This window comes from Pinus tabuliformis, chromosome 5_2 (genome assembly GCF_031772625.1).
Source record: "Pinus tabuliformis cultivar Carrire ecotype Pingquan chromosome 5_2, CPIR1, whole genome shotgun sequence".
Lineage (NCBI taxonomy): Eukaryota > Viridiplantae > Streptophyta > Pinopsida > Pinales > Pinaceae > Pinus > Pinus tabuliformis.
The window spans coordinates 657,726,752-657,748,812 of record NC_142306.1 but is presented as its reverse complement, the minus strand read 5'-3'; the positions used below and the strand labels follow the sequence as shown (position 1 = coordinate 657,748,812).

The 22,061-nt window shown below is 37.3% G+C and overlaps 1 protein-coding gene across 1 annotated transcript; it reads right to left on the bottom strand.

Moving 5' to 3' along the window:
• Positions 1–19,128: 19,128 nt before the first annotated feature.
• Positions 19,129–19,851, bottom strand: LOC149160789 (uncharacterized). Its single transcript, XM_089434706.1, has one exon. It carries the CDS (start codon positions 19,849–19,851, stop codon positions 19,129–19,131), a length of 723 nt encoding a protein of 240 aa, XP_089290832.1.
• Positions 19,852–22,061: the final 2,210 nt, after the last annotated feature.

The window sequence follows — 22,061 nt, the reverse complement described above, 5'->3', positions numbered from 1 at the left end:
TTCCTCCTTTGTCGTGTCACTATCTTTCTTCGCTGTAAAAGGTTGAAAATGTTTTCTTCTCGAAGATATATAATCATGTATAATTTCAACTACAGTCACCTGAATTGTATTATAAAGATTAGCCTTCTCTTCAATTGCTCCTCTTAACGAGATTGATTTCATCAAATCACCAACTACAATAGAATATTCATGAAACTAAACATAAATGTGCCAGAATATGACTGTGATGGCCACATTCATATTGTAACTCTTTTGAACCATCATGACAGAGCGACCTTCTATGTAACTGAATTTTTATTTGATTGATGCCAGCAAGAAGGTTACATTAATTTATTCAGATTGTAAATGGAACCCTAAACATCCTTCTCAATAAGAAGTTGCAGTTTACCATCCTCAATCAGAATTTGGCCCTTATATAAACATTCTTGAAGCTGTGATTTTATAATATTCACTATTGGGGATTCTTTTTGGTGCATAACACGAGCATTCTTAATGCTCATCTCGTGTACGTCTTCAAAGTATCCATATATACAAAGTGGGCCAGGTCGCATGGAAAGGTTGCAATTTAGAAAACAATGTAAGGTCGCAGGTTCCAAGTCTTGCATGCACGTCATATTTGAGGGAGGTCGTAACCCAGTGCGACTCGTGGAGTTCACACAGTTGCACTGTACGCCAGGTCACACTTCCTGGTGTCTTGCCTAAGGCTTTGAAATGCGATCCTGTGACCTGGGGGGAAGTGCGACTTACTGGAGTTCTCATAGTCACAATCCAGAGTTGGTCGCACTTTATGGTACACAATGCGGTTTTTCCACAAACTGGTGTGGGACTATTCAAGTCACAATTTTAGAAGTGCTACCTCAATCCAATCGCATTTTGGAAGGTGCGACTGTGCGAGCTTATCCTCCAGGGTTTCTTAGGAAGCAAAGAAATGATAGAGTTGTTCATCCAGATCATAATCTTTGCGATCCATCCACCATAGTGTCAATTGTCTCGAGCATCTCTTAGTGCTTAACTCCAAATATGAAAAATGAAAATACTGTAGAAAACAGAAGCTTCCCAGACTGGCACGTAGAATGACATCTATTCAAAACCATTCTATGCTAGGAGTATCAGCCAAATAACTTATGGAAGAAATTTCCATGACCGATGGAGAAAACTCTCCAAATATCCATGCAGAGTACAATGCAAAAAGGCCGCGACATGCAATGCGTACAAATTGTTGGGAAAACCCTCTAGCCACCAACTTGCCGGTCTCACACTTAAAAAACATATACGTTCACCAATGTTTTTTCTCATGGCTAGTATTCTACATGCATTGTGGTCGCACCCTTTACTTATTGGCATTATTTCTTTCTGCCATGACTCCAACATTATCCCAATCAGAGTGTTTCTTGTGTTGAGCTAATGTGCCTCGTTCATTTTCTATTGTATCCTTTCCAATGCATATGCATGTGTTGCTTTTAAAGAAATAATCGATGCATAGTTTTGATTCCTTTGTTATATGTGTGCTCCTTGATATGTTTGCTTTGCGTTGAATGAACTGGTACCTCGACCTCCTTTCTTAATACCAATCCTTGCTATGTGTTAGGAGTCAACCAAATCTTTCTAGCATATACAACACATGTAATGGAAAAGAAGTATGCATGTGGCCTTTTTGTAGTTATAAAATAGGTTACTGATCAAGAAATAAGGTTAAATTAACCAAGAAAGGGAATGCAATTGAACATAACCATACAAGTAAAACTCAGGATTTACGTGGTAAAACCCTGACAGGGTGTCAAGGAAACATCCATGGGGCAAGGGATTGGAATCTCTATTCAATTAATAAATGATTCTCATAAGTTTTATATATGAGCTTCCATTACATAATTTCTGATTCACTATGAAACTAACTTGTCAATAACTAACACAATTTACCCAAATTTACATTAATTAGTTGTCAATTACCAACAAACTCCACCTTGACAACAATTTTCCTAATCCCTTGCCCATGCCCATTCATCATCTCTTCTGCAAGCCAAGAGAAGCTAAACACCATTGCAGCTTCTCTACTGTAACTAGCTTTGTGAATATGTCTGCACAATTCTCCCATGTATGGACCTTTTGAAGAGCTACTTTTCTGCCATCGATCACATGTCTTAGAAAATGATACCTTACATCAATGTGCTTGGTTCTGCTGTGATAAGAAGGATTTGTAGCCAAGTGAATAGGACTTTGACTGTCACAAAGTACATTCACTTTCTCCTGCATCCTTCCAATCTCATCAAGTAGACCCTTTAACCAGATTACTTCTTTACTAGCATCTGAAGTAGCTATATATTTTGCTTCGGTAGTGGACAATGCAACTGTTTCTTGAAGCTTTGACATCCAACTAATTGCTCCACCTGCAATATTAAAGACATAACTTGTAGTTGATCTTCTTTTGTCCAAATCACCTGCATAATCAACATCTAAATACCCGTAGACTGATCCTTCACTACCATTAAAGATGATGCAATGGTCACTTGTGCCTCTTAGATATCGAAGCACCCATTTCACTGCTCACTAATGTTCTTCACCTGGATTTGCCATGAACCTGCTGAGAGCTCTAAATGCATGTGAAATGTCATGTCTTGTAGATACCATCGCATACATTAAGTTGCCTACAACATTTGCATATGGTACATGAGACATATGCTACTTTTCTTCATCAATTCTAGGAATCAAAACCGAAGAAAGTTTAAAATGGGAAGCTAATGGAACATTAACAGGTTTCCAATTGTTCATACAGAACTTTTCAAGTACTTTCTCCACATACTTCTGTTGTGATAACCAAAGCTTACCATTTTTCCTGTCTCTGTGTATCTCCATGCCCAAGATATGTTTTGTTGCTCCAAGATCCTTCATATCAAACGTACTAGAGAGCTGAGCCTTTAACCTGTTGATCTCTTCCATGCTTTTGCTTACAATAAGCATATTGTCAAAATACAAAGCTAAGATAATGAATATGACATTGAAACTTTTGAAGTATACACAATGATCATACTCACTTCTAATAAATTTCTCGCTCACTGTGAAGGAGTCAAACTTCTTGTACCATTGTCTGGGTGACTTCCTAAGACCATACAATGATTTCTTGAGCTTGCAAACTAATCTTCGGCTATGACCTTGTAAAAAACCTTTTGGTTGTTCCTTATATAACTCTTCATTCAAATCACCATGTAGAAAAGTTGTTTTAACATCTAACTATTCTAACTCAAGGTTAAGTAATGCAGTTAGTGCCAACATAGTACAAATAGAAACAAGTTTTACAACTAGTGAAAAAATCTCATGAAAGTCGATACCTTCAACTTGAGAATACCCTTTTGCTACCAGTCTCGCCTTATACCTTTCGATACTTCCATCAACTTTCCATTTCAGTTTGAAGACCCATTTGCATCCAACAACACTTCTCCCTTCAGGAAGTTCTACAAGATCCCAGGTATTGTTCTTGGCTAAGGAATCCATTTCTTCTTCCATAGCCATTTTCCATTTTTCGCTATCCATATCATCTACTGCTTCTTGATAACAAGAAGGTTCCCCATCTTCAGTAATCAAAGCAAAAGATGAAGTAGAATCTTCATACCTTTTGGGAGTTTTTCTTTCCCTTGTAGACCTTCTTAGAGTGACTGGTTGCTGAACTGGTTCAAAAACTTTAGCAGTTTCCTTTGTATCTTCAACAATTTTTTCTCCAGAAGTTTCTTCTTCCTTTTGACTATCACCGAAAGGTCTAGCCTCCAACTGAATTTGTTGATTTGGCGATACCTGTTCCTGTTCAATTCTTTCAACATTTTATTATCTTCAACAATTTTTTCTCCAGAAGTCTCTTCTTCCTTTTGACTATCACCGAAAGGTCTAGCCTCCAATTGAATTTATTGATTTGGCGATACCTGTTCCTGTTCAATTCTTTCAACATTTTATTTTAATAAATTTTATTCATCAAATGTTACATCTCTACTAATGACTATCTTCCGTGATGTAGGATCCCACCACCTGTATCCTTTCATCGCATAGTCATACCAACAAATACATAACATTTCGATTTTGGATCTAATTTTGAACACTATTTTTTAGGAATAAGAGCATAAGCATCACAGCCAAATATCCTTAAATGTGAATAATCACAAGACTGACCCGACCAAACTTCTTCAGGTATTTTACAATTAATTGCTACTGAAGGTGATCTGTTAACTAAATAACAAGCAATGGATATTACTTCTGCCCACAACTCCTTTTGCAAGTTAGCATTGCTGATCATGCTTCTGGCTCTTTCCATAAGAGTCTGATTCATACGTTTAGCAACACCATTTTGCTGAGGAGTATAAACAATAGTTTTGTGTCTAATAATTCCTTCATCCTTACAATATTGGCCAAATTCAATTGAAGTGAATTCACCACCATTGTCAATTCTTAAACATTTAATTGATTTTCTTGTTCTTTTCTCTACCATTGCTTTAAATTTTATAAAGATATTGAATACATTAGCTTTCTTTTTCAGCATAAAGACCCAAAATTCATGGGAGAAATCATCAATAAACGTTAAAAAATATAGAGCACCTCCATTTGATACAACAGGAGATGGTCCCCACAGATCAGAATGAATATAGTCTAAAATATCTTTACTATTATGATTTCGAGTTTTAAATCTCTGTTTACATTGTTTTCCATACACACAATGTTTACAGAAATCGAACTTCAAATATTTCAGATCGGGAAGAGATTTACGTTTCATCAGTATCCAAAGACCTTTCTTGCTCATGTGACCCAATCGTTGATGCCATAGGCGAGTACCTTCTTCTTTTGTTTTTGACACAATCGTTGCTTCACTGACATGAGTACTTCCTTTGAGTTTGTAAATATTTCCGACCTTTTCTGCTTTCATAACAATTAGGGTTCCTTTAGAGACTTTCAACGCTCCATTCTAACCTGTAAACTTATAACCATCCAAATTCAACACTTCTCAAGATATCAAATTTTTCTTCAATTCAGGTACATGTCTAACACTAGTTAATGTTCTAACTGTGTTATCATACATTTTAATCCTGACATTTCCCATCCCAATAGTTTGACATGTTACATTATTACCCATAAACACAGAACTACCATTTACATCTTCATATGAAGTAAACCAATTTCTGTGTGGACACATGTGATGAGAAGCACCAGAGTCTAATAGCCAACTTTTAAATCCTTGAGAGACATTACATATAGGTGAAGTTTCATCTATCATACATAATTCTTCAGCAGATAAAACTTCGTCTATCATACCTGAATCAACCTAATTTGCTTCCTTTTTCGGGTTATCAAACTCTTTTCGTTTCCAACTGTCTTTCTTCAGGTGTCCAATTTTATTGCAGTGCCAACATTTTGCCTTACACTTATTTCCCTTTGATTTAGATCTAGAAGACCCCCTTGTTTTTTCTCCTCTTTCCTTTGACCGTCCTTTAGCTGTCATGGCTTCTGATGCATCTGTTTCAGTACTGGACTTCCTTCATACTTCTTCAGACATGGGAGCTGCTACAACTGATTCAAATTTCAAAGAATCAGCGGTGCTCAAACTGATTGAAGTTACGAAGTGGTCCCATGACTCGGGTAGAGAACACAACAAGGTTATAGCTTTTTCTTCTTCTTGAATTTTAATTTCCATATCTGAAAATTGACATATAAGTGTATTAAAAACATTTAAATGCTCTGCAATTTTTGAACCCTCCTTCATTTGAAGACTGTACAATTGTCTTTTCAAATAAATTCTATTGGTTAATGACTTTGTCATATATAGTTTTTCCAGTTTTTCCCATAAGCCTAAAGCTGTACTCTCTTCAACAATGTTGAAGAGAACTTCATCCGCTAGGCATAACCTGATGGTACTGAGAGCTCGGGCATCCAAGTCCTCCCAGTCTGAATCTTTCATGCTTGCAGGTTTCTTATTTGCCCCGTCCAAAGCTTTGTGCAACCCTTGTTGCACCAGCAAATCCCTAACTTTTAGTTTCCATAGAGCAAAGTTGCTCTTGCCGGTGAATTTCTCCACCTCGAACTTTGCATTCGACATCTTGGCCATTTCTTTCCTCCTAGGGTTTCAGTCTTTCAACTAGGGTTTCCAAAAAAAAAATTACTTGGATTGTCTTCTTCCAACAAAGGGTTTTCCAAGTTTTTTTTTTTAAATTTTCCTACTTCAATTTTCCAAAAAAAATTCACAAATTCCCCAATAAAAATTCAGAATCTTACTTTCCCAAATTTTCCAAATTGACTTAGAAAACCTACAACATTTTTTTTTTTTTGAGAAAATTCCTTTTGTTTAATTTCAGTTTCCTGAAAAAAAAACTTTGTTCTTCAATTCAAAGAAATCTTTCAACAAACCCTGAATTTATTCACAAATTTTGCAAAAAAAAAAAAAAAAATACCTGGCCTTCCAAGATGATCTCTCTTCGACGGGTAATTTTCATGCAGCGCAGCCTCTGATGCAATGGTAACACGCAGGTGGCCAGCAATAGGTATGCAGCCTGGTCCACACTTCTCCTCATCGGCATGTAGGTTCTGGACAACAGAACCATGCAGCCACTGGATAGGTTCTGGAAGGCATGAGGGCCTGACCAATGGAACCACACAGCCCTTGCTCCAGTTCTGGACAAGCAACAGGCCTCCACGATTTTGCTACACACTAAACGAGCAGCAATGATGGTCTTCACATAGGCTACACAGTAGCATGACGACCTCCTCAGTCCATGCAGAGAACGGCTATGTCTTCCTCGACCAACATGCAGAGGGCAGAGGGTTAGGTGGTCTGGCAGTGTAGAACTGGGGTTCGGTGGTCTGGCAACATAGAACTGGGCCTCAGGAAGCAAATGGCCTCCCCATCAGTCCATTCCGTTCCACACTCCTCTTGGGTTCTCTTCCTCGACCAACACGCAACTCCTTGATGGGTCCTCGACGGCTCCCTTTGGCAGCAAGCTCTTCCAGCAATGACGTAGCAGTGGTGCCTTCCTTGACAACCTTCAAAAAATTATAATCTGCAATCGCCTCCAAAGATGATCACGCAGGATTTTACGCATCCTTTTTTTTTCTTTCACACACATTCACCTCCAAAACTCAACTCAACTGCTCCGATACCATTTGTAGTTATAAAATAGGTTACTGATCAAGAAAGAAGGTTAAATTAACCAAGAAAGGGAATGCAACTGAACATAACCATACAAGTAAAAAACTCAGGATTTACATGGTAAAACCTTGACAGGGTGTCAAGGAAACATCCACGGGCTAAGGGATTGGAATCTCTGTTCAATCAATAAATGATTCTCCTTACAATAGTTTAGGCATTTATTAGTTTTATATATGAACTTTTGTTACATAACTGCTGATTCGGTATGAAACTAACTTGTCAATAACTAATACAATTTACACAAATTTACATTAATTAGTTGTCAATTACCAACACCTTTTTAATACCAATCCTTGCTATGTGTTAGGAGTCAACCCAAGCTTTCTAGCATATACAACACATGTAATGGAAAAGAAGTATGCATGTGGAGTTATTATTTTTATGTCAAATAATATAAGCACTATTTCTACTGTGCGATAAGTCTTGACCAACTCCCATCGTGTTCTAACAATTGCACTGTTGTTTACCATATTTCTTTGCGTTCTTTTGAATAAGCTTTCACTATGATGCATATCGTCATATGAGTTCTAGCACATGGGCATGTGTCTTCCATAAAGAGGCATGCATAAATTTTCAATCTAACTCTAGGGCCCTCCATACAATGTTTCATAGAGTGTGCCCTTTATCTTGCACTTAGGAGTATGTGGTTTCTTTCTTTGCATAAGCTCATGAAATCGATATGTTTTGCTTTAGTGCTCATGTTATTTACATATTGTATCCTTCCCAACGCACATGCATGCTTTTCCTTTAAAGAAACAACCGATGCTATTATTGTGTGACTTGATCGCATAGTTTCGATATCTTTGTTGTATGTGTTCCTCCATATGTTTTCTTTGTGTTGCATCACTTTGTATGGTGAATATATACATTCACAATGCTCATGGAATATATGGTGTGATTCTTTACAAAAACTTTAAAAGGGTTAATATCTTAAGTTTTCCTTGAAGATGTGTCTTTTCAATCCATTATCTAATGGCATCCCATGCTATTTAATATGTGCCTTAGTAGCTCTTTTTAAATCATTTAATGAGAGTGTGTTGAATATGGATAACCAAGGGGCATGCTCATGTCAATATCTAGTATATTTACATGTTTCTGGTTGTTTTATTCTAATTACAACTCTAGTAACACATATGAACGTTGTATTTTTGACACTTTATGTTTCCTTTGAGATCATATTTTCCATGAAATAATACCATGCCTTAGAAGGAATGACATGAAACTGATGTGATGTCCTTTCCATAGATTGTTGAATGTGAATGTTGCATCTATTGGTATATGTCTTTTCCATCTTTACCCAACTTCCACAATATATCTGCCGAATCCCCTATATCATGGCATTAATATAACCTTCATAGCAGTTATTTCCACCAATTGATAGGCTCCCCCAAGGAATGATCATAGTTCAGATGCATCAAAAAATAAACTCCAGAATATTACCCTACATATCAATAAATAACAAAATTAGTCAACTTGCACTAGATAAAGTAATGTCTTGTCAATTAAATATTTAAGCATTGGATGCCTAATAATGCACATGTGAATTCCAAGATATATCATAATAGAACATGCACACAATACAAATGTCCCTAATGCCTTTGGAATAATAATAATATTTCATACACTTAATGAACTCATGACCTTGACACTTGAAAACATGAATGACCTAGAAGTTAGCATTGACATGTGTTGTAGTTAAGTGTCATGGAATACTAGTAGAAAGTATCCTAGAGGATGATGATTAGGTTAAATCAAGACTAGGGTTTTAGTCATGACATCGTAGGGTTTAAGGATGCATGTGAAAGATAAGGACTTCCCAAACCCTAATGCAACTTGAGTGATACCAATATGTCTTCATTTTGTAACCATGCATATGGTAGAAAAATAAGGTCTTGAGGATGCATAAGATAATTAATGCATAACTAAAGTAATGAATTTACTAAAACCCTAATGCACTAAGGGAAAAGTCATCGTGGAAGGAAAGTATTAGTATAGTTTTATGGTAAGCGGATCATGAGGAAATTGACCAACTTAAACATGATCATAACCCTTAAGGCCTTCGACAAGTATAAGGGGGAGCCAAAATTTTGCATGTGCCCAAAACATTTTGGGTGCTTTTGTAGTGGCTACAATAGATATGATCTAATTTCTTGTAGACTGAGGATCACTCTTACAGGTAGGATGGAAAGTAGGTTGGTGGTATGTTGTTTTCTTTGTGGAATGTGGCTCACACAGTCATTGCATACCAATCCTATGAAAATAAAAATAGTTAATGGTTGTACTTCATTTCATCCATATCTTCATGGTACACAAAAAAAATAAAGAAGAAGCGTGTCTATTTATTATACCAAAGACTCACTATCTATCTTTTATTCATTAAGTACTATAGAGAAATATTATTTTCTCTATATCTTGATATTATGCTTTCTCTAATAATTGTTGAGTATCTTGGTTCTACTCGAATTTCTCTTGTACATGTTCTATAGGGAATAATTCTTGGATGGTTAAACAATTACCCTCTCAGGTTTCCCTAGAAACCCGAGACATAAAAGATAAGGAATCAATTATTCTAATACATGATCCATTTAGAAATGCAAGAAATAAAGAAATTATTGACAAGGTAATTCTAAGGAAGAACCTACTTGCCCTTCTGTGCATATTATTTGGAGTTTTTAGTGTAGTTGAGAAGTGCTCCTAACTAGCTCCAAATATTTGTCCTGCAAACAAAGGAAACCAAAACTGAACCTTTCACAACATAACAATCTCCCTAATCAAAGTTACAATAAATAAACAACTAATCATTACTAAATAAACCATTGTAGCTTAAACTTCCAAACAAGCATTAGTTAAACACAATAAAAATAACAATTGAACGATGATTTGGAAGGAAGATAAATCAATCTATATATTAATAAGAAGAAGAAATTTTACAACCAGATGTTGAAGTTGCAACATGACCTCCTCCAACTCCTAGCTCCAATACTCTCTCTTTCACAAAGATTAACTCAACAACATAACAATGTTTTGAAGTTCGATCCCTCTCTCAATGACCAAGACGTCAATTTATAGGTAAAAGGAGGTTATAAAGATTGCTAGTTTCTCTATAGTGAAAATTGGAAAAAATATTTACAGTAGGTTATATTTCCTTATGAAAAATTATTCAATCCTCTTTTGGATGTATTATTTGATTAGGAAAAATCTAAAGATGGGGTCAAGGTGATTAGATTCCACCATGTAAGAGTTTTCTTATGCGTATGATAGTGTCGCAATGAGTTAATCAGGGCTTTTTCTGCATGACTAAGTGAGATTTTCCTAATGCAGGCTAGTTGATGAAACCAACTGTTACACGACAAAGTAACACATCTTGCATAATAGGTGACATGTTTTTTAACACACTTTGTTGAGCACTAAGGGTGTGTTATAGTCATAAATACGCTAGAGAAAGAGGTTAACTTTAGCAAAAGGCACAGTGGTCTCCTTTGAGCTGATGAGGAGGTATTTTCAATGATAATAGATGCTCCCTAAAGTGTGAGGTCAAAAAAGAAAGTGATGGTCAAAATAATTTATAAAATAGTCAAAGAGAGAGTGTAATCAAAGTGTTGGAGCAGAAGGAGGCATGCAAAGAACAAAAAACACGTGTCACATATAAATCATGTCCTGAGTTAGACATTATCATGCTTAATAGCTAAAGCAGAAAAATGTATTATGTATCTATATATAACATGTCCACCAATAAGTACAATATAGATCTATGTTGCAGTGTAGTTGGTCTGATATAAGTTGTCTCTAGAAAAAAGTTACATAGCTTAGGAGAGGAAACAAGGCTGAATAATGTAAGCCTCTTCCCAAGGTCTTCGTCATCGTCTTGAAATGGAATAATTCTACACATATGAATGAACCAAATGATGTTGAACATGTGAGAATTCATCTAATTACTAGTCAATAAGGAAAACCATTAACAAATGAGAGGAGAGCCACCAATAGGGATGATTGTCTCCAAGATGCCCCATTAGAAGAAATTTAAGCCGAAAGATGTCGAAGAAATTTTCATGAAATTTCCATTTCATAATATTTAAAATAATCAAAATCCTTAAAATTTATAAAGATAAACATGTAAATATTTTGGAGGGAAAATAAGAAAACTACTTTTTTTTTTAATTATATTTTTGGCTTATCTTCTTATAAGCTTACTCAAATTTCAAGTGTACACACTTGTTGGATGCATAATTAAATTTCATGTCCAACGAATACCCATTATGCATACTTTTGAGAAGACCTATATTGATAAAAATTGAAGATACATTAAAAAAGTGTGTTCATTGATGATACATTGAAATCAATGAACATGTTTTCTTAATGTATCTTCAATAAACACATTTTTTTAATGTATCTTCAATTGTTATCAATGTGGATCTTCTCAAAAGTATGCATAATGGGTACTTGTTGGACGTGGAATTTAATTCTGCATCAAATGAGTGTCCACACTTAAAATTTGAGTAAGAATATAAGGAGTTAAGACAAAAGTACAATTAAAAATGGCAGTTTTCTTCTTTTCCCTCCAAAATCCATAACTCTTATTTTATTATTTTTCTTTGGGAGGCCATTTTTAAGCTAAAATTTCCTCTAATTAGTACAATCTAGTGAGTGTGAATAAATGAGTTGAGGTCGAAAACAGATAGAGTCGTTCAGTTGGGAGCCAATAACGAAAACCCATAATCAAACGTAGGAAAACCTGCCTCTGAGGACTATAAGCTCGAGGATACTATGATGTTTCTCAACTCGCTTCCCATAAAAATTTTGAATTTGATAGGAAGGGAACTGTCTTAGGTGGGTAATGATGAGTCCCACTTTAATTGACTGAAAATGGTAGAGGTGATCAATTTTGGAGTGATCTAGAACACAATAACGTAGACAAACTTAGGTAAAATGGACACATGATATAATGGTTGCTAAACATGACAAATAGTAGACAATCCCTTGAAAAATTTACGACATGAAACCAAGGGGACTAGACATCTTAGACTCAAGAACACTAGAAAGAATAAGGTATGAGGATGTAGAGGTATTGAGGTATCAAGGCAAGACTCATAAGATGGTAGGGTTCAAAGATAAGCTGAGATATGACAAAGGGTTAAAATATTGGATAAGTGCCATGTTGAAGGGGTAGACATTAGACTGCTCCCATAAAACTTCTGACTCATACAGATAGTAATGATTGCTCTTTCTTCGAATTTTTCCCCATTCTGTTTAGGTTTTATTTGTCTACAAAGGGTAAACTCGATCATATTTTTATATTTAGAGAGTCTAGAAAGAGCTTAAAGAAGACTCCAGGAGGGATCTTTGTCATGGTTGATGACCGGGTGCGACAAAGATAGAATAATATACCTGACACAATTCCTTTTCTATAGTTAGTCCATTAAGTCAGGATAAAGAGGTAAACCTATGCTCAATAGGCATTATCCTCATTTTGTTACGAGTATGAGGGAGGACAAAGTAAACTCAATATTCTTCATAAAGTTTCGTATGAGTCAGAAGAAGAAAAATTAGTGTATCTTCTCCAGATTGAGGAAAGAGAAGAAGATAGAAAAACAATGGCTCAACCTTATTTGTGTGAGTTTACGAACTCGAAGAATTAAACTTGAGGTTTTATTAGTTTTACAAGAGAGAAAATGAGAATAAAAATAATTCTCATTTTGGGTGGAAAGCTATAAAATCTGTTAAAAAAATCATTCAAGGCTAACATTAGCATATTAAAATGTATTGAAAATCACTTACGGGAATGGAAGGTGAGAGAGAAAAGGAAAACTACCTTAAAATGAAAAAAATAGTTGGTTAGGCATACCTCCAATGTTATAAATAGGAGTTTAAGCTCCTCATTTGCACCATTTGAGTTGGAGAGCTATTTGGAGGTGAAAAAGTAGCAGAACTTCTGAGGAGATTTCAACACAATCTAGGCAACCATTTCTGATTCTATTAGTTCCAATTGAGAGAAAAGGCCATGTACTCTTCATTTTTTCACTTTATTTGAGTTTCCATTGTAACATTTGGGGTTTTGGGAAAGCCCTAGATATTTTGGCTAGCTAACACAAGTGCCTGCATATATAGGGCGTGTTATAATGTGTTGCCTGTAATGGGGAAGCATGTTATAATGCGTTGATAACCAAAAGTCTCCTGTGTTAGTAAGATAGATGTGGTAAAAGGAAAAATTTGCAGATTTTTTAGCTGACCAATAGAGATGGAAACCGTGATAAATATTTTTTGGTGCACACAAGAACTGATAAGATGACAACATGGAGGGAATGAGCTCATGAGTAAGTGGAAATGAAAATGTTGAATGATCTAGGGTGCTTAAATTTTTTAAGGTGTTCTCTTCTAAAATATGCTTGAACACAACTAATGAGGGAACAGGAGGATCTCTTGGCAACCATAATTCAGATGTGAGATGAACACCAAAGAGTGTTCATGGTAGGGGATGAGGAGTTGGAGCTTGATATGGATGATGTCTACTTCCTCATTGAGTTTTCACATTGAGGTGTGAAGTGTAACCTAACAAGAGTAAGAGAAGATCTAAGGACTATCATGGACCTCATTGTTGAGTTTTGTGTACTAGGGACCATGAAGATGAGCAATAGGATTCCAATTAGGAGAGTGAGTAGTAGACAAATAAATTTTAATCCATTCACTATTGTACGATTCGTGAGGGCCCAAGAGTCCACATGTCGCTACTAAGGTCCATATGCTAATCAAGGTAGAGTGCTTGAGGGCACGATTTTTCAATTGGTGTAAGGGTCTTCTTATGCAGGTGAAAGATTAGTTGATACCATGCAAGACAAGGGCCCAAAGGGAGTTTGGGTATGGTTCATTGATCGTATCCTTCTTCTTGGATAGATTTATCATAATGATACCACGGGTGGCATTATCGACTATAGGTCCCATAGAGTTGAGGATATAGATGTGGACTCAACTTATGCATCGAGTGGGAGGTGGGCCTATTCCAAGACATTTCGAGCTGATGTTATTTTAGTGGTGGCGAATGTAGATCTTGATGATCAAGGATTTACCTTATGCAGGGATGGATTTCACAGGGGATATGAATTTATAATTTTCATCAGGCACACAATGGGGGCTTGCAGGTAAGAAGATGGATCAATGAAAAAAAAATTGGCTTTTGAAAATTTTGTAATTTTTTTGGTTTGGATGCAATAAACAAACAAATGTTTTGGCATGACATAGATGTGGCACTTGATATCCCTGTGGGGATATGATGATGGGTGATGAATGTTGATTATCTGGTAGAGGCTAGAGCAATAGTAGGAGTTGGAGCAACAATCGAAGAGGCATATGATACATAGAACCTTCGAGAGGTTGTGAGAAACCTAAAGGGACTATCAATGGGCATATTGCATCTTCCCATGCGAGAGATACCAGTTCATTTGTAGAGGAATATTGTGGGAGTTCCAGAGAAATTATTGTTATCAATGAGGAGGATAACACAAGTAGTAGTGTGCTACCATGACCAGTAGGCTCAAAAGGACTAGAGGATAGAAGTTGATCTTAGGGTGTCATATATGGGCTCTATAGTAGCCATTTTGTATAAACATCCAAGTTTTGGGATTTTGATGTACTAAAAAACTTGATTTTGATATATATATATATATATATATATATATATATATATATATATATATATATATATATATATATATATATATATATATATATATATATATATGTATATATATAAAAATTTTTTTTCTCGACATATTTGATGTTTTTTTGTAATTTTTTTCTGTGAAAATGTACATACATGTTTATAACAAATTAATGTAACAAATACCAATCTAAAATATAATTTTCCAAAGAATAATCTAATGCATTATATTCTCTTGGAACATTTTCATAGGCAATAAACTCAAAATAACACTCCAAAATACAAACCTTTAAAAATTGATGTGGCAACACTAGCTTGTGAATGTTATAACGATTATTAATATGCATAACCAATAATTAGGAATCTAACCTAGTCACTAAGTGAGAAATGTTGAGAGCATTGGCCTCCGAAAGGAGTGGAATGACAAAATTGTACTCAACGACATTATTGGTAGCAGGACCAAGGAAGACCACCCAGAACTAAGGAAATATGGGGTAAGTGAATAAGGCACCTATGGAGATGATGCAATGTTCCAAGTCTCACAACTAGCAGCATCCACATATCCAATGTAAGGTGAGGGTAAGGAACACATCTATGAAAAGAGACAAGAATGATGCAAATAACCAGAACTAACCAAAACAAGAAAAATGAAAATAAATACACCAAAGGAAACAAAAAATTGTACATAAAGTTGAAAAGAGAATTCTAGTGAGATAATAAGAACATTACTTTTTCAGATAGAACCCATTTTGGGGCTCCACAAGTGGGTTTCCATCATATTTCATAAGTTCATAGGAATACTTTTAAAGGACTTGAGTAACAATTTAAGGACTGAGCCACATGGGTTGAAAGGTTCCTTCCCCTAAGAGGTCATTTTCCTAGTCATAAATGAGAAGAAGGTCACCTTCCTAGAATGGGCAAGGTTTAACATGCTTTTCATTTTCAGATTTAACCTATCTCTTATGAGCTTCAAGAGCTAGTGAAAAATTGCAATGAGTTTCATCTAATTAGTGAAGTGACAAAAAACATTCTTCTTTAGTAGAAGTGTTAGGAAAGAGTTGAACAACAAGATTCAAAGATGTAATTTAACACTCAATAGGAAGGACTACTTCAAAGCCATAAACTAGTTGGAAAGGTGTGAAACTCGTAGTAGTCTTGACCAAGGTTCAATAAACCCAAAGTGTAGAATAGAATGTTCTATGCGAGTCAATTTTATGGTTTCCCACTAGCTGTTGGATCATTAATAACACCATTAACATCTTCAACCTAGCCATTATCTTGTGGGTAGTATGAGGATGAGTAGACATGACGAAAACTTAGAATAATAGTAAGATTAGACATGATATGATTTTAAAAATATGAGCCATGGTCTATGATAATGGTATGGGGTACACCAAACTGATAAATAACCTGATTAAATAGGAAAAGAGTGGAAGTAAGGCCATCAACCTTAAAGGTAGGAATGAATTTGGGCCACTTGGTGAAGTAGTAAATAATGACAATAATGTAATTGTGGCTGTTAGCGAAATCAGGAGAATAGTTGATGAAATCACTACCCCATTTGTAAAAAGGACCAATGGTAACAACCAAATGTAAGGGGGCAGGGGGTACGTGTATTTTCTTAGTAAGGGACTGACAAGGATGGCACTATTGGACTGCAATTATACAACCTTTAAAGAGAGTAGGCCAATAGTACCTAGATTTGTTTTCTTATGGTAAATATCCATGCCCGAGAGATGGCCACCACATGCCCCAACAAGGCAGTCATTAAAAAAAAAGAACGCTTCTTCATGGGTTAGAGGACATTATATATTAGAATGGACACTGCGATGGTATAGAATATCATTGAGAACAAGATAGTATCTGGCTTGGTGAAAAATATGACAACGGTCATCCTTAGAGAGGTTTTGGTGAAATAATTTAGTCTAGAGATATATAAGGATGTCTCCATACGAAGGATTAGATGAGTCAACAAGACAAATAGATTCATCAGGAAGAGGATCATGGACTATTTCATCAGTATTGACTCAAGGATGGTATCACAATAACTTAGCAAACACCGAGGATTTCCTGGATTGAGTAGTGGTGAATATAAGGTCAAATTATTAGAGCGTGACAATCCATTTGGAATGTTTTCCTCCAATTATCTAACAGGACAAAATATGTTGCATGGGATTCTCCAAAGTAATAATGGTGGTTTGTCGTAAAAGTATGTAATGTCAGAAGTGGTTGACAGAAAAAAAAAAAAACAAAGGAGGCAATTTTTTCTACATGTCAATATTGAAGTTTAACTTCAATGAGGCCTTTAGAAAGATAGTAAATCATATGTTCATAGTGATTGTAATATTCTTGAACCAACATCATTCCTATACAGGAAGGAGAAGCATCAAATTATAATGGGAGGTTGTGAGTATAGTCAAGAAGACTTAGGAATGGGGCAGAGGTCAACGAATTTTTTAAGGCATCAACCAATCATTGAGTTCGATCGTCCCATAGAAATGGAACTCCTTTCTTAAGTAAATCTAGGAAATATTTCTTCATCTTGGCATATTTAATGAGAAAAAGATGTAAGCATTTTACCTTCCGTTGCAAACTTTCGAGTTGTGCGATGGATTGAGGAGGGAGCAATTAGAGTATTTCCTTAAACTTATTTGGATCAACCCATATCTTGTGTTTGGATATGATGAAGCCAATAAGTCATCCAGAGTCAAGAAAGAAAACACATTTATGTCAATTCAAATGAAATTTATTGTCTCGATACTAAAGAAATATGGTGTGAAGATGAGCTAAGTGGTCGACGTGATGTTTGGAATGAGTAGGCAAGTCATCTAAATAGGCTTGAATTGTTTGATATCATGAAATGCATAATCCATAGCCCTCTAAAATGTGGCTCCAACATTTTTCGGGGAAAAAGGAAGTTTGTGATAAGTGAAAGTTCCCCAAGAACAGATGAAAAGAATTTTATTTTGGTTAGTTGGTTTCATAGAAATTTGATTACAATTGGAGAAACCATCCATGAAAGAAAAAGCTTGAAATCCAGTGGAGTCGTCAATAATTTAGTCATTGAAGGGCATAGGATAGTTTTCTTTTGGACAAGACACATTCAAATATCTATAATCGACACACATTCACATAGTTCCTTACTTCTTATTGATGGGTACAACATTGGAAACCCATTCCGTCAAACGAATGAGGTAGATAAAACTAGCTTTGAGCAATTTTTTAATTTATGCCTTGATAGTGATAGCCTTGCGAGGGTGGATAGGATGAAGCTATAGTCCGATAGGTTTGGAATTAACACAGGTTTTGATCTCATGTTTTTTTTTTTTTCCATAAGGAAAATATCGTAACTTCTATTAATGGAGAAATTACATTTTACAGATGCAGTTGCATTCGAGATTGTGGAACGGTTATCGTCTGATAGGGAGTCCTAACAGCTAATACTGTAATATGCCTGTAATAAACTTTCACATTCCGGCTCTGCGCAGAGAGCCCAGCAGTTGCTGGTTCAGCTACAAAGATGTTATACATAAAATAAAACAGCTGGTCATGTAAACTACAAAAAAAACATAGATTATATGAGGGACCAAGCCCAGTCCTATGGAATATCGTGAAATGGTCTGTGGTAGTATTGATGGGATGATCCATCAATCTCCTCTTGGATTAGCCAGCCGTCCCTTTGAATTTGAGTTGCTGCTTTGGATAGCTGGTCCGCCTCAGTGTTCTGTTCCCTGTATATGTGGCTGCAGTTGAAGGATTCAAGTGATGCTATCAGCCTTTTTGTCTCTAGGAGAATGTGGCTCAGAGAGTAAGTATGGCAGTGTGCTGTATCGTTCAACCAATTGCATACAATTTGTGAATCTCCGAATAATTGAAGATGGCTGCAATGTTTCTGTATGGCAAAGTGGATGATATTCTTTGCTGTACATAATTCAGCAAAATTGTTGGTAACACGACCCAGATTTATCTGAATTTTATAGAAATGGGTATCGTTGAGATATAGGAGCGCTCCTCCACCACAACCTATTTCTTGTGCAGAGCTGTTGAAAAATGCCCAGGGCATCGATTTATCTAGGTTGATATGTCTGAAGGTGCGCGTGGTATTTTTTGGTACAACTGTGGGAAGTAAATCAAAATCTGCTATAGTGTGTCTCAGTATGACAGGCCACTGTGGCTCCTTGTTCTGAAAAATAACCTGGTTTTGGGCAATCCATATTGCCCAGCAAACAAGTAAGGGCATGTTGACGGATTTGCCTGTGTGGGATCGACACCAATCGCTCCATGTATCCATGAGATTCTGTCCCTACCAGGCCTTGAGGGATGGATAATGTGTAATGATGCTTTGCCAAAATGCTAATGTGACCTGACAAAAGAGGAACAAATGTGTTGTGCTTTCCTCACCTGAACGGCACAAGTGACATCTGAACGGGCCGTGGAATGCACGCTTCATGAGGTTGGTACCAGTTGGAATTTTATCAGCAAGGATGTTCCACATAAGGAGTTGAGTTCGGGGGGCAGCGTCCAATTTCCAGAGCTCTTTCCAGACAGGGAGAATAACCGTGGGCTTATATGGCTCCATAAGAGTAATATATCCCAACCTGGGCGAATAGGTGCCATGGGGTGCGATTGCCCAGATTATGTCGTCGTGGCCTTCGGTAAGTCGGATGTGGGCCTGCGACAGAGCATCGGTATAATCCCGCCATACTAGATGCCATTGTTCAGGTAATTCTAAGGTACGGGGGGATGCCCACGCTTGATGTAGGAAGGTGGTGTTCGCCCTGTCTCCGATTTGCTTGATATGTGAGATGCCTTTGGCATGGAGGTGCGCTATTAACTCATCTGGTAACCTGTGCGAATTACCACACCCGACCCATGGATCCACTCCAATCCTAACACTGTTATCCTCTTTGATGCGCCAGGTGATTCCTTCCCTCAATAGCGGCAACGATTGGAGGACTTCTTTCCAGATATTTGAAGTGTTTTTGCCCGGATTGTGTTGTAGGCATAACCAGTCCATAAGGTGCATTGGTTTGATGTATTTTGCCTGTGCGACTCAAGCCCATAAGCTATCCGTGGTCATGAGGCACCACCCAAGTTTGGCAGCCAATGCCTTGGCAAAGTAGTCGAGGTTTTTAATGCCCCAGCGACCCCATCGCTTGGGTTTTGCTATGGTAGCCCAATTCACCCAGGAAAAATGCTTCCTTGTATGATGCCCATTCCATAAAAATTTAGCACATATGGCTTGTAATCTGTTCAGGATGCCCCGAGGTATCAATGCCAAGGTCATCCAGTATACTGGAGTGGCCTCAATGACTGCTTTGATAAGAGTCAATCTACCGGCTCTTGAAAGATATTGGTGATACCAAACCTGCAATCTTTTCTCCACCTTTGCTATTAACCACGACCAGTCTGCAATCCGATAGCCAAGAGGTTTTAATCTGTACCCCAGGTATTTGATGCCTTCAGTTAATGATAAAGAGATGAAGGGGAAGTGTTGTAGAGCAAAGGTATATTCATGTTGTGAGCAGCCTACAACCGTGATTGTGTACTTGTTCTCATTGATCTGCATGCTTGTGGCCTGTTGAAAGAGAGAAAAATTGTTCTGGAGAGTAGTGGTGTCACCTGTGCAACCATTAAGAAAGATGAGTATGTCATCAACAAACAAGAGGTGCGTAAGATGAAAATTCTCTGTGATGTTGATGCCATTGAGTTGATTCCTGTCTCGGGCAGATATGATAAGCCGACTCAAACCTTCCATGATGAGGAGGAATAGAAGCGGTGATAATGGGCATCCTTGCCTGAGCCCTCGTTCAGAGGTAAAGAAGGATGTGGCTTCACCATTAAGAAGTATGTTGTAGGGCACATCAGAGATGCAGCCCATTATCCATTTAGTGTAGCTATAGGGAAAGCCTAGATGAGTCAGGAGAAGCCTGATGTAGAGCCAGTTGGCTCTATCGAAAGCTTTTGACAGGTCAACCTTTAAAATCAGGCCCTTTTGTTTTTTAGTATGGAGAGTATGTAGGAGCTCTTGTGCGGTGGCGATGGCCTCATGAATCTGCCGATGATGGAGGAAAGCAAATTGTTCAGGGGATATGTGGCGAGATAAAATGGGTTTAAGACGATTGGCGATGATTTTAGCGATGATTTTGTATAGGCAGTTGCAGAGGGAGATGGGGCGGAAGTCGTTGTAGGATGAAGGGAGATTGGCTTTCGGGATGAGAGCGATGAAGGTGGATTTAATAGCGGATGATATCCTGCCAGTTCTTCTGCTTTGCTCAATAATATTGAGGAGATCATTGCCCAGCAGATCAAGGAATGCAATGTAGAATTCGATGGTCCAACCATCAGGACCGGGGCTTCTATCCTTCTTGAACCACTTAATGGTGGATTCTAGCTCCTCCATGGTGACTGCCTTTGTGAGATCCTCTGTATCATCTTGAAGGACGAATCTGGGAAAATGTTCTGCCACTCTCATAATCTCCAGGATGTTTGCCACTCTGGGGGCATTATAAATGCCTTTGAAGTGATCGATCGCTAAACAGGCCAGGTTCCTCTGAGATGTAATTGACTGATTTTGTTCATCCCTTAGCTCCCAAATAGAATTGATAGCTTTTCGACCGTTGGCGAACTTGTGATAGAAAGTAGTGTTAGCATCTCCCTCATTAAGCCATATGGCCCTGCTGCGTAGCCGCCAGCTTTCCTCTCTGTTTTTCAGAATCTGTGTGCGCTCGGTAATGAGGGAGTTGAACTGTTCTTTGCTTCCTGCGGTAGAGAAGATGCCGTCAGAAGAGGTCTCATATGCTGCAATGGATTTTTCAGCTTCTTGTAAAGTGTGATCATCCTGGATCCACTTCTGGTGTGCCCAATGCTTGGATAAGCGCTTTAGTTCAGCTAGTTTCCTCACAAATCCAGCCGAGAGATCCTCATGTTCTCGAATTGGATTGTTCTGCCAATATTCGGTGACCATGTGAATATAGGAGGGATCCTTTAACCAAGTAGAATTGAATTTAAAAGGGCTCTTGATCTTGTCGTAGAATTCAGCTGTCTCCAGGAAGATAGGGCGATGATCGGAGATGCCGCCGGAGCCGACCCACTGCCTAGTGCGAGGGAGATGGTTATAGAGGGTTTCTTTAAGCAAGAACCTGTCTAATCTTCTAGCCAAGCTCTGATTTCCACTTCTGTTATTCGTCCAGGTGTGCTGTAGTCTGGCAGAGGGTATGTCTACCCAATGATGCT